Raw genomic sequence first — 17384 nt, 5'->3', positions numbered from 1 at the left:
TGGCTATCTTTTTACGCACCATTTCCATCCCTTCTTACCACAATGGCAGTCCATAACGTCGGACAGTTGGGTGCTGGAAATAATTTGTGTAGGATATGCTATCCCCTTTACCTCTTTCCCTCCACTCTACCCTGTCCCTCTTCAGGGACCCTTCTCACGAGGCCCTACTAAAACAAAATACATTTCTATCACTATTCTACTAAAACAAGAGATCAATCGCCTCCTCATGATTGGGGCCATAGAGAGAGTACCTGAGGAATTTCACATAAGGGATTCTACTTGAATTACTTCTTGACAGAGGAAAAAAATGGGAGGTTGGAGGCCGATCCTTGACCTCCGCAAACTGAACAAATTTCTAAAGAAACACCGATTCAAGATGGTCACGCTAACCACAGTTATTTCAGCATTAGATCAAGGGGACTGGTTCGCAACCTTCGACCTGCAAGAGGCTTACTTTCATGTCGCCATTCATCCAGCACACAAGCGTTACCTACGTTTTACTCTCGGACCAGATCATTATCAATACAAGGTCCTACCTGTCATCCTTTCATCGGCTCCCTGAGTATTTTCAAAGGTACTAGCAGTGATCACTGCATACCTCAGACAACAACATGTCGTCATTTTTCAGTACCTCAACTACTGCCTGTTAAAAGGAGTGTCACGGAAGAAACCACCTCCATGATAAACATAACCAGAGCTCTCCTCAGTTGTCTAGGCCTTCTAATCAACTAACAGAAATCAGCGCTGCACCTAGTCCAAGACAGAGTTTATTGGCACTTGCCTAGATTCATTCTCAGCGTGCACATACTTACCTCAACAATGCTTCATAACTATATAAGACTTCATAAACACAATATCCATTACCCCTTCTACCATAGTGATAGAAATGTAGCCGTGTTAGTCTGGTGTAGCTGAAACAAAATACAGGACTATAGTCCTGTATTTCCCTTCTGCCATGATACTCACCTGCCTCCGGTTGATGGGTCATATGGCTGCAACTACTTACGTGGTCCATCATGCCCGTCTGCTCTTCCATTGCTGTCAACTCTGAATAGCAACCATATACATCCCATCTCGCCACTCTCGAAACGAGAGTTACCATACCTCCAGATGTTCTTACAGCTCTACAATGATGGACATTAGCAGACAATCTCCTGGCAGAGGTTCCATTCCACCAAACCGAGCTCATGGTTCGAATTAGTACAGACGTATCTCTCCTAGGCTTGGGAGCCCACATGAAAGACCAAGTGGTCCAAGGTAAATAGTCTCCTCACGAGACATCAATATACATCACTGGAGCTGAGGACAGTAAGAAATGCATGCGTACATTTCGCGCCCAGAATTGTCAGTTGTACAGTTCAAATCCTCACAGACAACATCTCCATGATGTTTTATATAAACAGGCAAGGTGGTACCCGCTCCTGCTCCCTATGTGCAGAGGCCATCCACCTATGGAATTGGTGCATCCGCAACCAGGTTACGCTCGTAGCATCTTACCTATCTGGGGCCAGCAACACCATGGCAGACTCCCTGAGCCACAATTTCACCATAGACCACAAATGGGAATTACATACAGAGGTCACCAACTCAATATTCTACCAATGGGAGTGGCTATCAATAGACCTGTTCATTTCTCCCTAGAATACCAAATGCCCCCGATTCTGCTCCCGAGCGGGACTCAGCAAACACTCTCAGGGGGATGTATTTCTGAACCAATAGACAGCCCCTCTGCATTATGCTTTCTCCCCCATACCTCTTATTCCCAGAGTCCTACACAAGAGCCGCACGGACAGGGCTCGTGTCATCCTGATAGCTTCGTCGTGGCCATGCTAGATCTGGTATCCATACCTGCACAGGCTAGTGGTTAGACCTCCCTACCCATTGCCATGCCGATGCGACCGTCTCGCTCAGAACCACAGGAAGATGTTGCACCCACAACTGCATACTCTTCAAAAGTAGAACACCAATGTTCTCAGCAGGTAAAGGATGTTCTTCATAGCAGGAGACAGTCTACATGAAAGACTTACCTTCAAAAATGGGCATGGTTCTCTCAGTAGTGTCAGAGAGCCAAGATAGACCTTTGGACGTCTCCAATGAACACCCTCCTGGACTACATATGAGATCTTGAGATGTTGGGGCTTTCACTCTCTTCTCTGAGGGTTCATGTTTCCGCAATAAGAGCTTTTCACACCTCTGTGGATCGTTTCTCCGTATTTGCTCATCCTGTCACAAAAAGGTTTCTTAGGGGCCTCCACAACATATACCCCCCTCTTAGGACCCCACTCGCCTTTTGGGACTTTAACTTCATTTGGATTATCTGACCAGGTCCGCCTTTGAACCATTGGCTACTGTGGCACTCCCCTTCCTCTTTATGCAGGTCTGCATTTTACTAGCCATCACTTCAGTGAGGCGAGCTGGGGAACTTAGGGCCCTTATAGCGGAACTCTCATACACGTTTTTTACAAAAGAGTCACACTGAGACCTCACCCAGCATTCTTACCAAAAGTCTGTACAGCATTCCACGTGAATGAACCCATTGTGTTACTTACCTTTTTCCCAAAGCCTCATGCCTCACCATGAGACGCTAGCCTATATACTCTCGATATCCAATTAACATTGGCCTCCTTCTTTGAGAGAACACGAGCATTTTGTAAATCTCAGTGACTTTTTATTTCCATTGCTGAATGCTCAAGAGGTACTCCTATTTCATCCCAATGTATCTCAAAGTGGATATCGACATGCATAGTTAGCTTCATACCCTGGCCAACAGACCATTACAACATCCACAGTGAGCACATTCTACTTAGGCTATAGTGGCTTCCATGGCCTTTTTGAACAATGTTCCCTTAAGAGACATTTACCGAGCTGCCACATGGTCCTCAGATCAAGCTTTCGCTAAACATTATGCCGTATTACCACAACTCGCTTACGATTCAGCAGTGCCAATGCAGTTTTGTCCTCCACTGCTAAACAGTGACTCTGACTCCCTCCATCTGGGTCGAATACTGCTCTGTAGTCACCAACAGTGGAGCACCCATGGTGACATCACTTGAAGAAGAAAAGGCCGACTGTTCTTCAAGATGTGTATCCCCATCGGTGCTCCACGACCCTCCCTTCCTCTCCTTTGCTCGGAGCCTTACTTGGGCATAAACAAGGAACTGAAAGGGAGAGGTTGAGCCGTGCGACTAGCAAACTCAGGCAGGAGCATCATGTGATGCCTCCTGCACATGCACGGCTCAACAGGGGAAACTACTTTGCAAGGCTCCGATCTGCAGCTTCGGGTGACCCATCACCAACAGTGGAGCACCCATGGTGGGGAGGGGAGGAGGAAGACACATCTCGAAGAACAGTTGTTACTGCACAAAGCAAGTAACTCCCTTTTTTCTCTGCATTCAGATTAAGCATTGTGCAGTAATTTGGATTTCCATAATAGTTTTAATCATGGGGAATGAAGAAATAAGGGATAATCAAATATTATTTTAAGATTAAAAATTGAGCAGCCTCATATTAAATAAATCTTTCATACTAAACAGTGTAGGTTTTCTCATCTCTGGAATCTTCAGTCTTTCTTTTCCTGAGTTTTGTGCATGAAATTGCATATTTAAATACCAATCCTGCAAGATGCTCCAAAAATGAGGATCCTTGCATGGTCATGTTTGCTTCATTAGAGCTTTGCATGATCAGAGATCCTTTCATGATGAGTAGTTTTCAGGATAAGGGCCTGTGGTCTTCAAGGAACACTGTCAATTTGAAATTTCTTTTTAAAAATAGTTTCAGGTATCACACTTATTCTTCAGTCCCCCTGAAAGAAGCGGTTTTACAACACTATTTCTGTCTATTTCTGAGTGAACGGCACACATGAATAGCAGTTGAAATTGGAAATGTGGCTGTGAATGGGAAACAGTGATACCAAATGTACACAGAATGCTGTCAAGTATCCAAAGTAAATAATCTGAGAAAAATACAAGCATCTGATGACATGGGTCTTTGCCCATGAAAGCTTATGCTCCAATAAATCTGTTAGTCTATAAGGTGCCACAGGACTCCTCGTCATTTTTTGAGAAAAAATAGTTATCTCTAATGTTTCAATTAGAGTGGGGTGTGGTTTTTTAATTTATTTATTTTTATTCCAGATGTTCGTTTGGTGCTTGTTATATGCTTAGATATTTTCTAGATAAAGGTGTTAAATTGTGGCTAATCAAGTAGTTGATCGAATTTCCATCGACTACTAGATTAGTCAATGGGGGGAACTGAGGAGCCATGGTAGTGTTAGCTCCTGGCCCTGGGAGCTAACCCCACTGTGGCTCTGCCTTTTAAATGTAGTAAGAGCATTGCCTTCCCTCCCTCCTCGCACCAGCACATTTTTTAGCAGGCTGGTCAGCAGCCCGGCTCAATCCTGGCTCATGATGGGTCCAGGACCTACCCCCGTGCAGCCCTGCATTTAAAGTGTATTAGGAGCCAGGTGGGCGGGCAGCCCAACTCAGTTCTAGCTTGTGCCGGGTCCAAGAGCTCACACCCTTAGACAGGACCCTTACTGCTGCCTCTTTATCAAAGGCAGTAGCACTGGGTGACAGGCAGCCAGTCCGCGAGGGGAGCTGATTTTTAAACTGGTTCCGCCCCCGTGGACCAGCTCCCACCTGATACCCCGTGCTGCTGCCTCTGATACAGTGGCTGCTGGCCCTTCCACTAGGGGCTATAGAATAGTAGACTAACCAGTAAAAATTCACAAGTTTTTTGTGACTATTCAATTAACCGATATTTAACATCTCTAACTACCAATAGTCTCTAACTACCAATAGAGCTCTGTACGTGATTTTCATCTTGTGGTGATTTTCTTAAAAGAGAAATAAGTGATCTTTATAAGACTTGCACTTGTGGATCAATTTGAGCATGCAGTCTTTCTGTCTTTCAACTCCAGGCTTTTTCTCTTCCTACTCTCCCAATAGAATAGGGCTAGTTTACACTTAAAACTGTCACTCAGTGTAACTTACACTACTCGTCACCCTTGCATGTTAGTCACATATTTTGAAAAAAACAACAAATGGTCTGGTAGCACTTTACAGATAATTTGATATGGCATGATTGGTTAGTGAAGTGGTATCTAATGTTATTTTTTGCTTTAAAATTAATGGCTGCATTACATAGTGTTTTGTCTAGAAGTCTTTTATATTAATGGTGTTTAAGAGAGATTTTCAAAGGCACAAATACAATTTAGGTGTCCAACTCCTCAATAGGATTGAGCACATAATTGCCTTTTGTGCTTTTTGAAACCTTCCCCTATGTCTTTCCGCCCTCTCCTCCCCAAGAAAGGACAAGGAATGTATGATGTAGGGAAAGTTAATCTCAATAAAAACTTTATTGCTCTTGTCAGAGTTTTTATAATAAAGGAAGCTTCAATACTTCACTATTTTAGAGGGAACAATTCATTACGTAATGCTGCAGTTATTTCATGTTTATTTGTAGAATTGTTTAGTATTGTTCCTGAAATAACGTAAATAAAAACTACATTTTTTTCTTTAATTTGTTTTAGGAGAGAGAGCTTGAAGCCAACAAGAAAGAAAAGGTGAAAGAAGCTCAACTTGAAGCTGAGGTGAAGTTACTGAGGAAGGAAAATGAAGCACTTCGTCGACACATAGCTGTGCTTCAGGCTGAAGTTTATGGGGCAAGACTGGCAGCCAAATACTTAGATAAAGAACTAGCTGGAAGGTTTGTACAAGCAATTTCAGATCAGTCCCATGAGAGTTTTTCTCTTTCGGGCAGATACCATATTTTTCTTCTGTTTATATAGTGCGTAGCACAATGGGGCCCTGGTCCATGAGTGGGACTCAGAGGTGCTATGATAATACAAATAATAATAATTGTATATGAGAGTCAAAATTCTGGAAGGATTAGGATACGTTTAAAATTAGGTTCCCTGTTTTTCTTGCTGTTGAAAATAAACCATGCTTTCACCATGTCCATTGATAATTTTAACCAGCTGCTTGGAATCATCTTTTAGAAATATGCATAAATCTGTTTAAGCATTGGATTGAATATTTCCAGTCAGGTTCTTGTGTCATGTAAGAAAAGCAAACATATGTTCTTCAGAGAGACAAAGTCCTGGCTGGGATGATTTAGTTAGGGTTGGTCCTGCTTCGGGCAGGGGGCTGTACTTGATGACCTCCTGAGGTCTCTTCCAGTCATTCTATGATTCCATGAGAGAGGAAAAAAGCCCTTCCGTATGTCCCCAAAGAACAAAAGTTTGTTTTCCTTAGTTCCATGAATGACCTAGGATGACTACCTAAGTAATAGCCTAATTCCAAAAGAATTTTTTAAAGAACCAATATTTGTTTCAAACTAAAAAGGGAATTTAAATGTAAAATCATGGCTTCTTACATTGTGGTAAAACTTAAAAGGCTCCACTTAAGAGACAAAACCACATTTTGTTTATTCCTATGCAAGCATATAGGAAGACACTGTCCCTAGCTTAATATCTAAAAAGATAAAAATCCAATGGAAGGGGTAGGAAGGGGATTGAGTAGATAAACATTAGTGAGAGTGATGATAGGTACACATTTTTAGTGCCTTTTATCTTTCAAAATGTATAGAAACTATCCCCCTACAAAGTTATTAATTCTCTTTTTAGCATATTATTTTTATCCCTTACCTGTTTTTTATTTTCCCAGTTGTTTGTTTTAAAAAGGATATTGCATTATCCTCTGTGCCAGAATGCCCCTTTGTTATTATTTCACCCACTGTCCACTCAAATAGCGCTCCAAGGCTGCCCTCAGAAACAATTTGGACCTTGTGGGTTGTAGAGGAAGCCCAGACAGTATCTTTCTCTACTATGACTGCAGCTGCAGCAGGTGCTAGGCTATATTTCTCACCCAGCAACCAGGGAAATAGTTGGAGGTTTCTACCCCAAATGATTTCTCAAGCGGGGGTTTGGGCCTGTAAGGTAGGATGCAGAGTTGGAGGGTTTGGGGGAAAGAGAGGATTTCACTAGATAGAGAATATCTTGTAGTTACAATTGATTTAAGCAAAAAATCCTCATCTTACAAGCCGTTTACACCTGCTTCAAAGGAGCTTTGCTAGGTAATGTGAGATAGGTACCGCAGTCCACAGTAGGGATGTTAGATCTAGGATAATTGAATACCTAGTAACTGCACGAATTCTTATTGGTTACGCAACAGTTCTTTAGTCCCTGGGGGCAGGGCTGGCAGACCTGGGAGCCCCCTGCTTCTCCACACTGCATCACACTAGCTCCCTGTGAAGACCAGTTGCCTGCCGCCCCACACTGCTGCCTCTGATACAGAGGCAGCAGCGTGGGGCACCAGCAGCCCCTGTCCACAGGGGATCTGAGCTCCCTGCGGACAGAGGCTGCTCAGGCCCACTGTGGACGGAGACTGGTCCCCGGCAGCAGCCCCTGTTCACGGGCATTCCGAATTCCCTACTCTGTCAATGGGTAGCTGACAGAGGCAGCAGCGTGGGTCAGGGCAGCACTGCGGAGCTGGTGCTGAGGGGAACTGGTTTTTAAGCCGGCTCCCCCCCAGCATTGACTCCTGTATCAGAGGCAGCAAGGGAGGTGGGAAATATGTGTAGTCAACAAGATTAATCGCTAAGCCTAGGCGTAGCAGTTAATCATATAGTTGACTATATTTCAACATCCCTAGTCTACAGGCCCTGAAACTTTCAGGGAGTGCTGTGTGTGTAACTGCTTGACATTGCTACAGTTGTGCTTATTCAAGCACATGGGGCAAGTTACAATACCTCAGTACACTAGAGCGGATAAATGGTGAGTACTAGAACACCTCCATTTTCAGTTGTGATGTATTGTACACACTCTTTTTTTTCTTTCTTGTTTTGTAGGGTCCAGCAGATTCAGTTACTAGGTCGAGATATGAAGGGTCCTGCTCATGATAAACTTTGGAACCAGCTAGAAGCAGAAATACACCTGCATCGTCACAAAACTGTTATAAGAGCATGTCGGGGTCGTAATGACCTGAAACGACCAATGCAAGCACCACCAGGGCATGTAAGATGAACTTTGATATTTATCTTAGTGAGGCTGTCTTCCCCTATTTTCAGCACCAGTCCTTCACAGCTTTCCAGAACAAACTAATATGTGTAATCCTCCCTTTTCTTGTTTGTTCTTATGTAGAGTTTATATTCCCTTGTATTTGATACGATAATTTGAGTCGTTATGGTGTTACATATATTACAGATTGTGTGGTTCTAGCCTAAATGGTTACTCCACTATAATGGCCTAATGTTGTGTACTTGTTGCTTCAATTGACTTCCCTGAAGGTAACGAGTACTCAGCCCTTCTGAAAATCAGACTACAGGTTTGAACCTCTCTAGTCCAGCACCGTTGGTATATGACTGGTTCCAAATGAGAGAATTTTCTGAACCATGTGAGGTCAATATTGTCTAGCAGCATTACCAACACTTTCATTGCTTACTGGGATGTTAGAGGACATTTGGGGTAAATTAGAGCTAAATAACAGCAGAGAACACTGATTGCTAGGGCAGGTAGCTGTAAACAAATTCTATAGGACCGCAGGAAACTTAGCCACACCATAAAAAGTGGACATTCGGCTAACTAAAATCATTCTGGACGATGGATGTTTGCGGACCAGAGAATTCTGGACTAGAGAGGTTCATCCTTTACTTGTGTTTAGGTGCCTACTTATGGATTTAGAAGCCTAACTTCAGGGACATAAGTTTCAAAATGTTGGACTTGTTACTCTCAGAGGGGTAGCCGTGTTAATCTGTAATTTAAAAAAAATTAAAAAACAAGTTGTCCTGTAGCACCTTACAGAATAACAAAAAATTTAGATAATATCATGAGTTTTGTGGGCACAGTCCATTTCTTCAGATGATGAGTGGAGCAAGAGACACAGAGGGACAAATTTAAAGCAGAAAAAGGGGGTGGGAGGAGAAAAGAAAAAAACCTTGCCAATTAAAGCGTCTGTGCTAAATGAGGCTAATACTATGGGCCGTAAGTGCTGGATACTTAGCTTTTGATGTCATTTGGATATTAAATATAACGGCCCATCCAGGAAATGTCTTTGTTCAGTCCCTGGGTAAATGTGTCAGATTTGCATATGAAAGCCAGTTCTGTATTCTCTCTCTAGTTAGTTCCTGAAATTACTGTGTAAGAGAATGGCCACTTTAAAATCCCTTAATGAGTGCCTGGGCTGGTTAAAATGTTCCTCACAGGTGTCTAGGTGTTACGTTTTCAAATATCTGATTTGTGTTCATTGTCAAAACATCTTTATAAAAAAATCTGAATAATAAACTTAATTTGAGTTAGGTATGACCTCAGATTCATGGTCAACCTTTTCAGAAGTTGCTAATGATTTTGGGTGCCACAACTGGATACACGTTAACGAATCATGGTTTTTATAGAAAATACTCTTTGAAATAAAGCCACTTAAAAGCGTCTCAGCTGTGTCATATAAAATCACTCATCTCTCTATATAAAAATAGTTTTCCTTGCAGAGCGACAGAGTGACATCATCACATCTCTCTGCACCCCGCAGGGTCTGCCCTCCCATGGCCTTCCTGCCCCAGATACTGTTTGGGGACAGCAAAGCTGCCTGGCAGCCTGTCCTGGGCAGATTCTACCTCCTGAAAGGCTGTAGCCAGAGCTGAGTGGGCAGGACTCTTGGGAGGTGGAATCTGCTCAGGCCAGGCTGCCAGGTGGCTTTGCCCATCCCCAAACAGGGTCTGGGGCAGGGAGTGACCTCATCCAGTGCCTAGATGCTGCTCCAGATCAGTCTGCTGTGGGGAGTGGGGCTTGTTCAGTTAGGAAATCCCAGGTATAGGCTCTGGGTCGGCTGGTCTGGGACATTGGGGGCCTTCCTGGCAGCCAGAGGCTCAGAGGCACCACGCAGGAGCAGGCCCGGAAGGGAAGTGGCACAGGGCGCAGTGACCAAGGGGTGGTGCTGGCTGCGCAGCTGGCTGGTCCTGGTGGCCCCCTGCTTGGAGAAATCAATCACTGCACCATGTCCCCTTCTGGCTGCTACTTGTAGTTCACGACTGTGTGCGTGGTGCGGGGTGAGTTTTGGCTCGCTGCCCAGGGATGGGGACTAGAAGGCTGTGCTCCTCCCAGGTGGGAGCTTTCAGCCCCCTGGCCCAAGGGGCTGCATCAGCTGGTGCAAGGCCTGGGGCACGGCCCACTCGCACCAGGAACAGAGGCAGGCTCCATGTCCCCGGCTACCCACCACCCCATCCTCTGCCGTGGCCCGAATGGCCGCACTAGCTCCAAGCTGGAAATTGCATTTAAGCAATGCCTGAGGCATCAGAGAGTGTTTGCAGCAGCTGCCAATATGGCCAAGTGGAGATGGGCTAGCCAGGGTGGGGGGTGTGTGTGGAAGGGGGCAAGGTGTACGGAGGGAGGGAGGATAGGGGATAGGAGTGTATGGGGGGATGGATGGTGTGGTAAGGGGGGGGATGGTGGGTGTGATAGGGATATAGGAATGGAGGCACGGGGATGGGCAGTGGGGGTGCAGAGGGGGGAGGGTTTAGGGAAAGATGGAGGTGTAGGAATATGGAGGAAGGATGTGGGAGTAGGGATAAGCAGAGGAGGGGGAGGGGTTAGGGAAGACAGGTGGGTGTAGGAATGGAAGTGGGGGTAGGGATGGAAGGAGGGGGATGGTAAGGGTTACGGGGAGGATGGTGGGGGTAGGAATGGAGGCTGGGGAATGGGGGTGTAGGAATGAAGGACAGAGGTGGGGCTAGGGATGGAAGGAGGGGGTGGGCTGGCTGCGGGCCATGGACTATTTTATTGGCAGGTGGGACAGGAATGGGAAGAGTGTACGCAGGGGGTACTGGCTGGTGATTTAAGGGCACTGGCGGGTGGGATGGGCCAAGAGTATTCAGATATAGGGGCTCATCCAGGGGTGTGGTGGGTGGGAGTGGAGAAGGGTGAGAGTAACTTGAAGCCATAGAGAGTGCAGCTGGGCTCAGTGCAAGATTAACAGGCTCTCTGGCTGTAAAAGCGACCAGTGAGAGGGAGGGGGGGTTTACAAGAGTAGTGAGCAGGAGGAGCAGCCCCCTAGTTACTTATAAAAATATTGGTCCCCATGGATTTTCTGTGAAGTTACTTTTTTTCTCATCATGTGTGATAGTAACAATAAATGTAACAAAATATAACAGCAAAAGGAATATCTTGCTTGAATATCTGCTTTTGTAATATTTTGAGATCAAATCACCTTTTTTTTTTTTTATCCTGTTGGAATAAATTAGAAGAAACATTTGGGACTGTATACTAAAAGTTTTGACTATATTACTGTAATTATAAAGGGGTAGTTTTATCCTTTTTTTTTTTTAAGTTCACCTGTGGTCAAATATAGTGTCTAGTATTGAGTGGTAGACCCAAAGCTTTCCAAATGTGACATACATGTGGTCAACTTCTTCTTTCTGGAGCTGACTTCTGTCTCATCCATCTGTTGCTTCCACAGGAACACTACCTCCAATCAGGAATGTAAGATGAATCTTCGTTTTTTAATCCATCATCAGTTCTTCTTCACAGTTGTCAAGGAATATTCTGTATTTGGGCTGGCTTGTATTAATGTAACTTATCCGCTGCTGTTTGTATTCTTCTGAGTCTGAACAAAACATAAAAATACCTTCTAGTTCATATGTTTATATTTATTCTTTTTTGTGTTAAACTAGGAACCAGACTCCTTAAAGAAGAGTCAAGGCGTTGGTCCAATCAGAAAAGTTCTCCTTGTTAAAGAAGACCATGAGGGACTAGGCATTTCAATCACAGTAATAAATACTTACCTATTTTTCACGTTGTCCTCATTGACAGTTAACTTTTTTAGTTCTTTTCTATTGCTTAGGGAGAATAGTTTGGATGAAACTATAACAGTCAGTGATGCCAGTTTTTACATTTGGACAGACTGGTTATTACAAGATAAGTAGTAATCCAATGGGGAAAAAACCCACTTAAATAGAACTGTTGTTATACACTTTTATTTATGAACAACAAAAAGTAGTTTGTACTTTCACCATTAAGATAGTCAGTGTAAGATTGCTGGTGGAAATGTATATTAACTTGAAATCTGAAGGTTTTAACTTTTAGGAGGATTATTTTTATAAAATATAAGGAACAATGAGTCTATTGCTTTTAATATCTCGTGCATTAGACTGCACATAAAAACTAATGCAAGTCATTCTAAATTCTAGAATGTGCAAGATAGCTGAAACCTCTCTTTAAAAAAAAAAAAAAAAAAGACAACTTTAGAAACATGCATTTAACAAAAAACAGTAATATTGCATTTCTGGGCTTAGGTTTTATCTACAGGTTAGTTAGTGACGAATTTTGACAACCAATTAATATAATCTTGGCAAGCAAAGAGAAAAATGGGGACTTATGACAGAAATTCCTCCTTCTTGGCAAAGACCACCTTCTTCAAATTTTCTTATTGACTTCATACATCCAAATAATAGTGGGCTTATTTTCAAAGGCTGAGTGACTGCCCTGTATCTTTGAAAGTCAGGTCACTTTGATTTAGATATCTAATTTTTAAGCAGTTGAGCTTGAAAATTCTGTCCATAATGCCTTTATATATCTGATTTAAATATTTTTCTGTTAATTTATCAGAATTATCGTCATTTACTCTTCGAGTATATAACTCAGCTTTGTTTACTTGTCTATGCAGACAAATAATTAATGGAATCATAAAATGAATTATTTTCAACAAAAATATACTGCTTCATTTTCTATTGTAAAAATTTTAAAAGCTATCAAGAAATTGCTTTTGTACTAATATATATTTTACAAAATTCTTTTCTTTTTTATGATGTTAGGGTGGGAAGGAGCATGGTGTTCCAATATTAATCTCTGAAATCCACCCTGGTCAACCTGCTGACCGATGTGGAGGTCTGCATGTTGGAGATGCCATTCTGGCAGTAAATGGAGTCAATCTGAGAGATGCCAAACATAAAGAAGCAGTAACTATTCTTTCTCAGCAGGTAATTTATATTATCCATTATGGATATAAGCGACTAGTTGCTTCTCCCTTCCTCCCCTCCCTCCCCAGCCTTTTGTTGCCTCTGTCAGAGAGAGTCAGCAAGGGGGAGAGCAGGAGCCAGTGCTGGGAGGAGCCATCTAAAAGCCGGTTCCCCCCAGCACCATCTCTGGGGGGAACCGGCAGGAGAGGCAGGGGGGTAGCAGGGACTGCGCGCGAGCTGATTCCTGGCTGATTCCCAGCTCCCGCCCAGTCCCAAATGCTGTGCCTCTACTTTTTAAATGTATTAAGAGCCTGCTTGCTCTTAGTACATTTAAAAAGCAGAAGCACAGCAGGGGGAACCCAGCATGAGCTGGGAATCAGCTGTCGCAGCTCATGTTAGATCCCCCCGCTGCACTTCAGCCTTTTAAATGTCAGGCTCTTAATACATTTAAAAGGCAGAGCCGCAGCAGGGTTAGCTCCTGGGGCCGGGAGCTATCTCCGCTGTGGCTCTCCTTATTGACTTGTCAATGGAAATTCCATCGACTAGTCATTTAGTTGATTAAACTAAATTTAACATCCTTATTATCCATCAGTATGTGCATCTTACCTAATGAGTTGCTTGGCATTTTTAAATTGTCTTTCAATCCCAGCACGTACGTTTAGGTACAGTGTTTCCTACAGCTGTATCACCTGATATTTTGATGCTCTTAGATAGGCTGGGTCAGTACTTAGAGTAGAACCTTCCATCTAAATGTTTAAAGAAGCATTACTGATTATTCTTCTCTCAGCCATTCTAAATTGTTGCCCTGGTATCTCATTAAAATTATAGGTTAATCATCTCATTTCTCCATTCTCATTTCTCATTCTCTGTGGGCTGAACTACATCTCCCATGATGCACCATTGCCTCTCTTGATGTACTTGCCTTTCCTCTCCAAATAATTTAGATTTACTTAAATTCTTGGTATATTTGTTTTTCACTAAGAATAAATTTTGCAGATGTGGGGAATACAAACTATATTATTCATGCACAGCAAAGATGTTTAATCCCTATGTTAGTGGAAATTTCAGTGCCGCCTAAACTACAGAGCTATTATTGCATTCATTGAGTAAGTAGTTAGTGCAGATATTTCCCCCAAGCATTTCAGATATTCAACAAAATGTAAAGTTGTTGTTAGTCTAGTTTTACTATAGTTATTTTGTGAAATAAGTAATATGATCAATTTTATTGTGTTCCAGAGAGGGGAGATTGAATTTGAAGTGGTGTATGTTGCTCCAGAGGTAGACTCAGATGATGAAAATGTAGAATATGAGGATGAAAGTGGACATCGCTATCGCTTGTATCTTGATGAATTAGAGGAAGGTGGAAATTCAGGTTCTCATAGGAAAGATGCAAGTGCAGATGTCAAACCATCAGAAGGTAAAACTTCTTTGGCTAAATGCTAAAAGCTGAAACTTCATTATACAAAGCTGTTTGACTGGAATTAAGAATTTTTAATGAATTTTACCTGCCATCATGCAGCCAACTCAACTAGCTTTGTTAGGTCCCTCTGAAGTCCCTCATGCAGTCATCTTGGCTATTCTAGTTAAATATGTATTATATGCTGATTTTCACATCCTCTTAATCATGTTCCCATGTTGAAAATTAGCTATTCCTAGTTTTTGTTTTCTGACTCTTGGCCAGTCCTAATACAATAACAATTGTTTTTCTTTACCTACTGTTTTGTAGATGTGTTCAATTTTTTCTTTTAGATTAGAGAAGCATGATTTTCCTTTACAGAAGCAGTGCAGATTTTCTAATCATGTCATGTTTATCAAGAAGTCTTTCTAGTTCTTCTTAGTTATTTGAATGAGTTTTACAGTTTTAGAAATAAAGTTCATTAGTCTGTAATTTCTTGGATCATCTCAGTGCGTTAAAAAATATTTTTAATTTGCAGTGTTTGGTAAGAAACCAAGTGTTGGTGGACATGAAAATGGAGACCTAGGAAATTCAGTTCAAACTTCCTTAGAAGAGACTGCACCTAAATTGGCAGATTCTGCTGAGTCCTTGTCCTAAAGAAATCGACTGACCTGATCACTTCTCCAGGAAAGATTGATAATCAGTATAGACTGTTTAAATTTTATATACCAGTAGGTTGTAAAAGGACTATTAAAAATCAAAGGAAACCTGTATTACTGTTGCCTGCAAAAATGGCGGTTACCTCAGGGCTTCTTTGTGAACAATTCATAAAATGTAAAATGGTTCCTCTGTGACACACAGTAGTTAACACATTGCATGTAAAATGGATTTTCCTTGAACTGTAAACACCAAAGCATGTGGTTTCCAAAAGAAAATGCATTTAACTTTGGATCCTATTGATGACCTTGAAGGGTGTAGAATAAATTTGTAGCCAACTTTATTTTGTTGCTTTGTCTCTGAGTAAAAGTAAAGAATTAACAGCACTTGGATCCAAATCAACCTTTAACTCTTAAAAAGGAGAGAAGTGAATATTTAGGATGGTGACCCTGAATTTTCCATTTAAAGTTTTTGATCTTCAATTAAAAGGGGAAGAGGAAAGGAGGGAGGATTTAAAAAAAAAAGTCACAATTCAGATTTTTACATAATAGAAAAAAGCAAATGTTTTAGTTAAAAAAAAAAAAAAAAGTGGAAAGAACAACTGTTAAGTATGGTGAATTCTAAACTCCCAATCCACAATCAATTAATCTGTGAGGCGATTTTCAGCATTATTTAATTTCTTTGAACAATTTATTGCCAATCAGTGCTTCACTTTAAATATTCTCAAAAAGTATTTAAACAGAACACAGTTCTGTTTGTTTTTCTAATGCAAAATTAGTGTAAAAATGGCTTAACACTTTTTCAGAATTATGTCTGCCCTTGTACATTATATCTGAGCATCATACAGTCAATATTCATTATTGAATGGATACTGTTAAAACAAATAAGTAGTTTTATATATTGAGTTTGTTCATCATGGGCTTGATCCTATGAGACACTGAGTACTTTTGGATGGGTACTGACCACACTCAATTCCCATTGAAATAATCTTTAATCAAAGGGAATTGAAGACATGCCATACCTCACAACAGGTGCTCAGGGCCACGCAGTATCTGGCCCTAGATGTGTTATAGTATGACAGTCCTGTTAACCTATAGCATTTTAATTGTTACTGTTGAAATGAAATACCATTGCCTTCCAGGATCAGTTATATTCAAAAATACCTGATAATTGATGTACATCTAAAGGCCCAAAGCATGTTTGGAAAATGGTGAAGTTATTAAAGGTGGTTTTCCTGGTTAGTTTCTCATACTGTATCTATAGGTATTTTAGTGAAACACAATATACTACATATGCAAACTGTAAAAAGTGTAATAGCTTTTATTAATCCAGGGTAAAGCATGAAATGCCTGCTCTCTCATTCACTGCTCTGCGGACTGTTTTAATGTGAAAAGATGAGATTTTGTATTTTGAGAATGGAACTAATGTGAAATAACAGCTTTGCAAATGTTACTGTATTGATGTACATAGAGAAAAAAAATCTCAAAGGCCTTTAGAGGAATATCAATCTAATGTTTGATGTTAAAAACTTTTGATGTAGAACAGTTACTTACCCTCTTAGGAGCACTATATATATATATGTTTGTATAGATATCTTTAAAATGTATATACTTTATTCAAAGATTTTACTATTTATAAAACCTTTAACCATTGCTCTTTTAATGATTTAATGTGCATGGTTCTATTCACTCAAAAAGCTGTTTCATTTACAAACATTCTTTTGTGGTACAGCATATTAAAATACTCTATAATATTGCCTCCTAGGAGAAGTTAATATTTAAAAATAGGGCTCAATACATAAACAATATATCACCAGTTGCTCATAAAACATCTTTCTATGCACCTGAAGCTCCATGTGTCACAAGAAATCTTCAGGTGCATTTTAGCAGGTGAACTCATTGCTATAATGTTGCATCCAGACATTCAGGCTGTGTCTAGACTACATCCCTCTTTTGACAGAGGGATGTAAATTAGACACTTTGAAATTGCAAATGAAGCGGGGATTTAAATATCCCACACTTCATTTGCATAATCACGTCATGGCACTCTTTTGAAAAAGCGTCATTTTGACAGTAAAACCGCAGGCTAGATGCAGTTATTTAAAAAATGGCAGGCTTTTTCAAAAGATCCTGTACTCCTCAAAAAATGAGATTTACAGGATCTTTTGAAAAAGCCTGCCGTTTTTGAAAGAACTGCATCTAGACCGTAGTTTTACTGTCGAAATGTGCTTTTTCGAAAGGGTGCCATGATGCGATTATGCAAATGAAGCGCAGGATATTTAAATCCCTGCTTCATTTGCAATTTCGAAGTGTCTAATTTACATCCCTCTGTTGAAAGAGGGATGTAGTCTAGACACAACCTCATTGTGTTGCATCTACTGTCATTC

General features: G+C 41.3%; 1 protein-coding gene across 1 annotated transcript in view; it reads left to right on the top strand.

Moving 5' to 3' along the window:
* The window catches only part of GOPC (golgi associated PDZ and coiled-coil motif containing), a 58379-nt gene extending 41361 nt beyond the window's left edge, over positions 1-17018 (top strand). The window contains exons 3-8 of the mRNA XM_075924046.1: positions 5531-5706; positions 7849-8014; positions 11662-11757; positions 12802-12966; positions 14182-14362; positions 14880-17018. Of these exons, the coding sequence (XP_075780161.1) occupies positions 5531-5706; positions 7849-8014; positions 11662-11757; positions 12802-12966; positions 14182-14362; positions 14880-14998 (903 nt within the window). The 3' untranslated portion in view covers positions 14999-17018. The remainder of the gene's footprint in view (positions 1-5530; positions 5707-7848; positions 8015-11661; positions 11758-12801; positions 12967-14181; positions 14363-14879) is intronic.
* Positions 17019-17384: the final 366 nt, after the last annotated feature.

The sequence above is a fragment of the Pelodiscus sinensis genome, chromosome 3 (genome assembly GCF_049634645.1).
Source record: "Pelodiscus sinensis isolate JC-2024 chromosome 3, ASM4963464v1, whole genome shotgun sequence".
Taxonomy (NCBI): domain Eukaryota; kingdom Metazoa; phylum Chordata; order Testudines; family Trionychidae; genus Pelodiscus; species Pelodiscus sinensis.
Note: the sequence above shows the minus strand (reverse complement) of the source record. Positions and strands in the feature narration are given on the sequence as shown.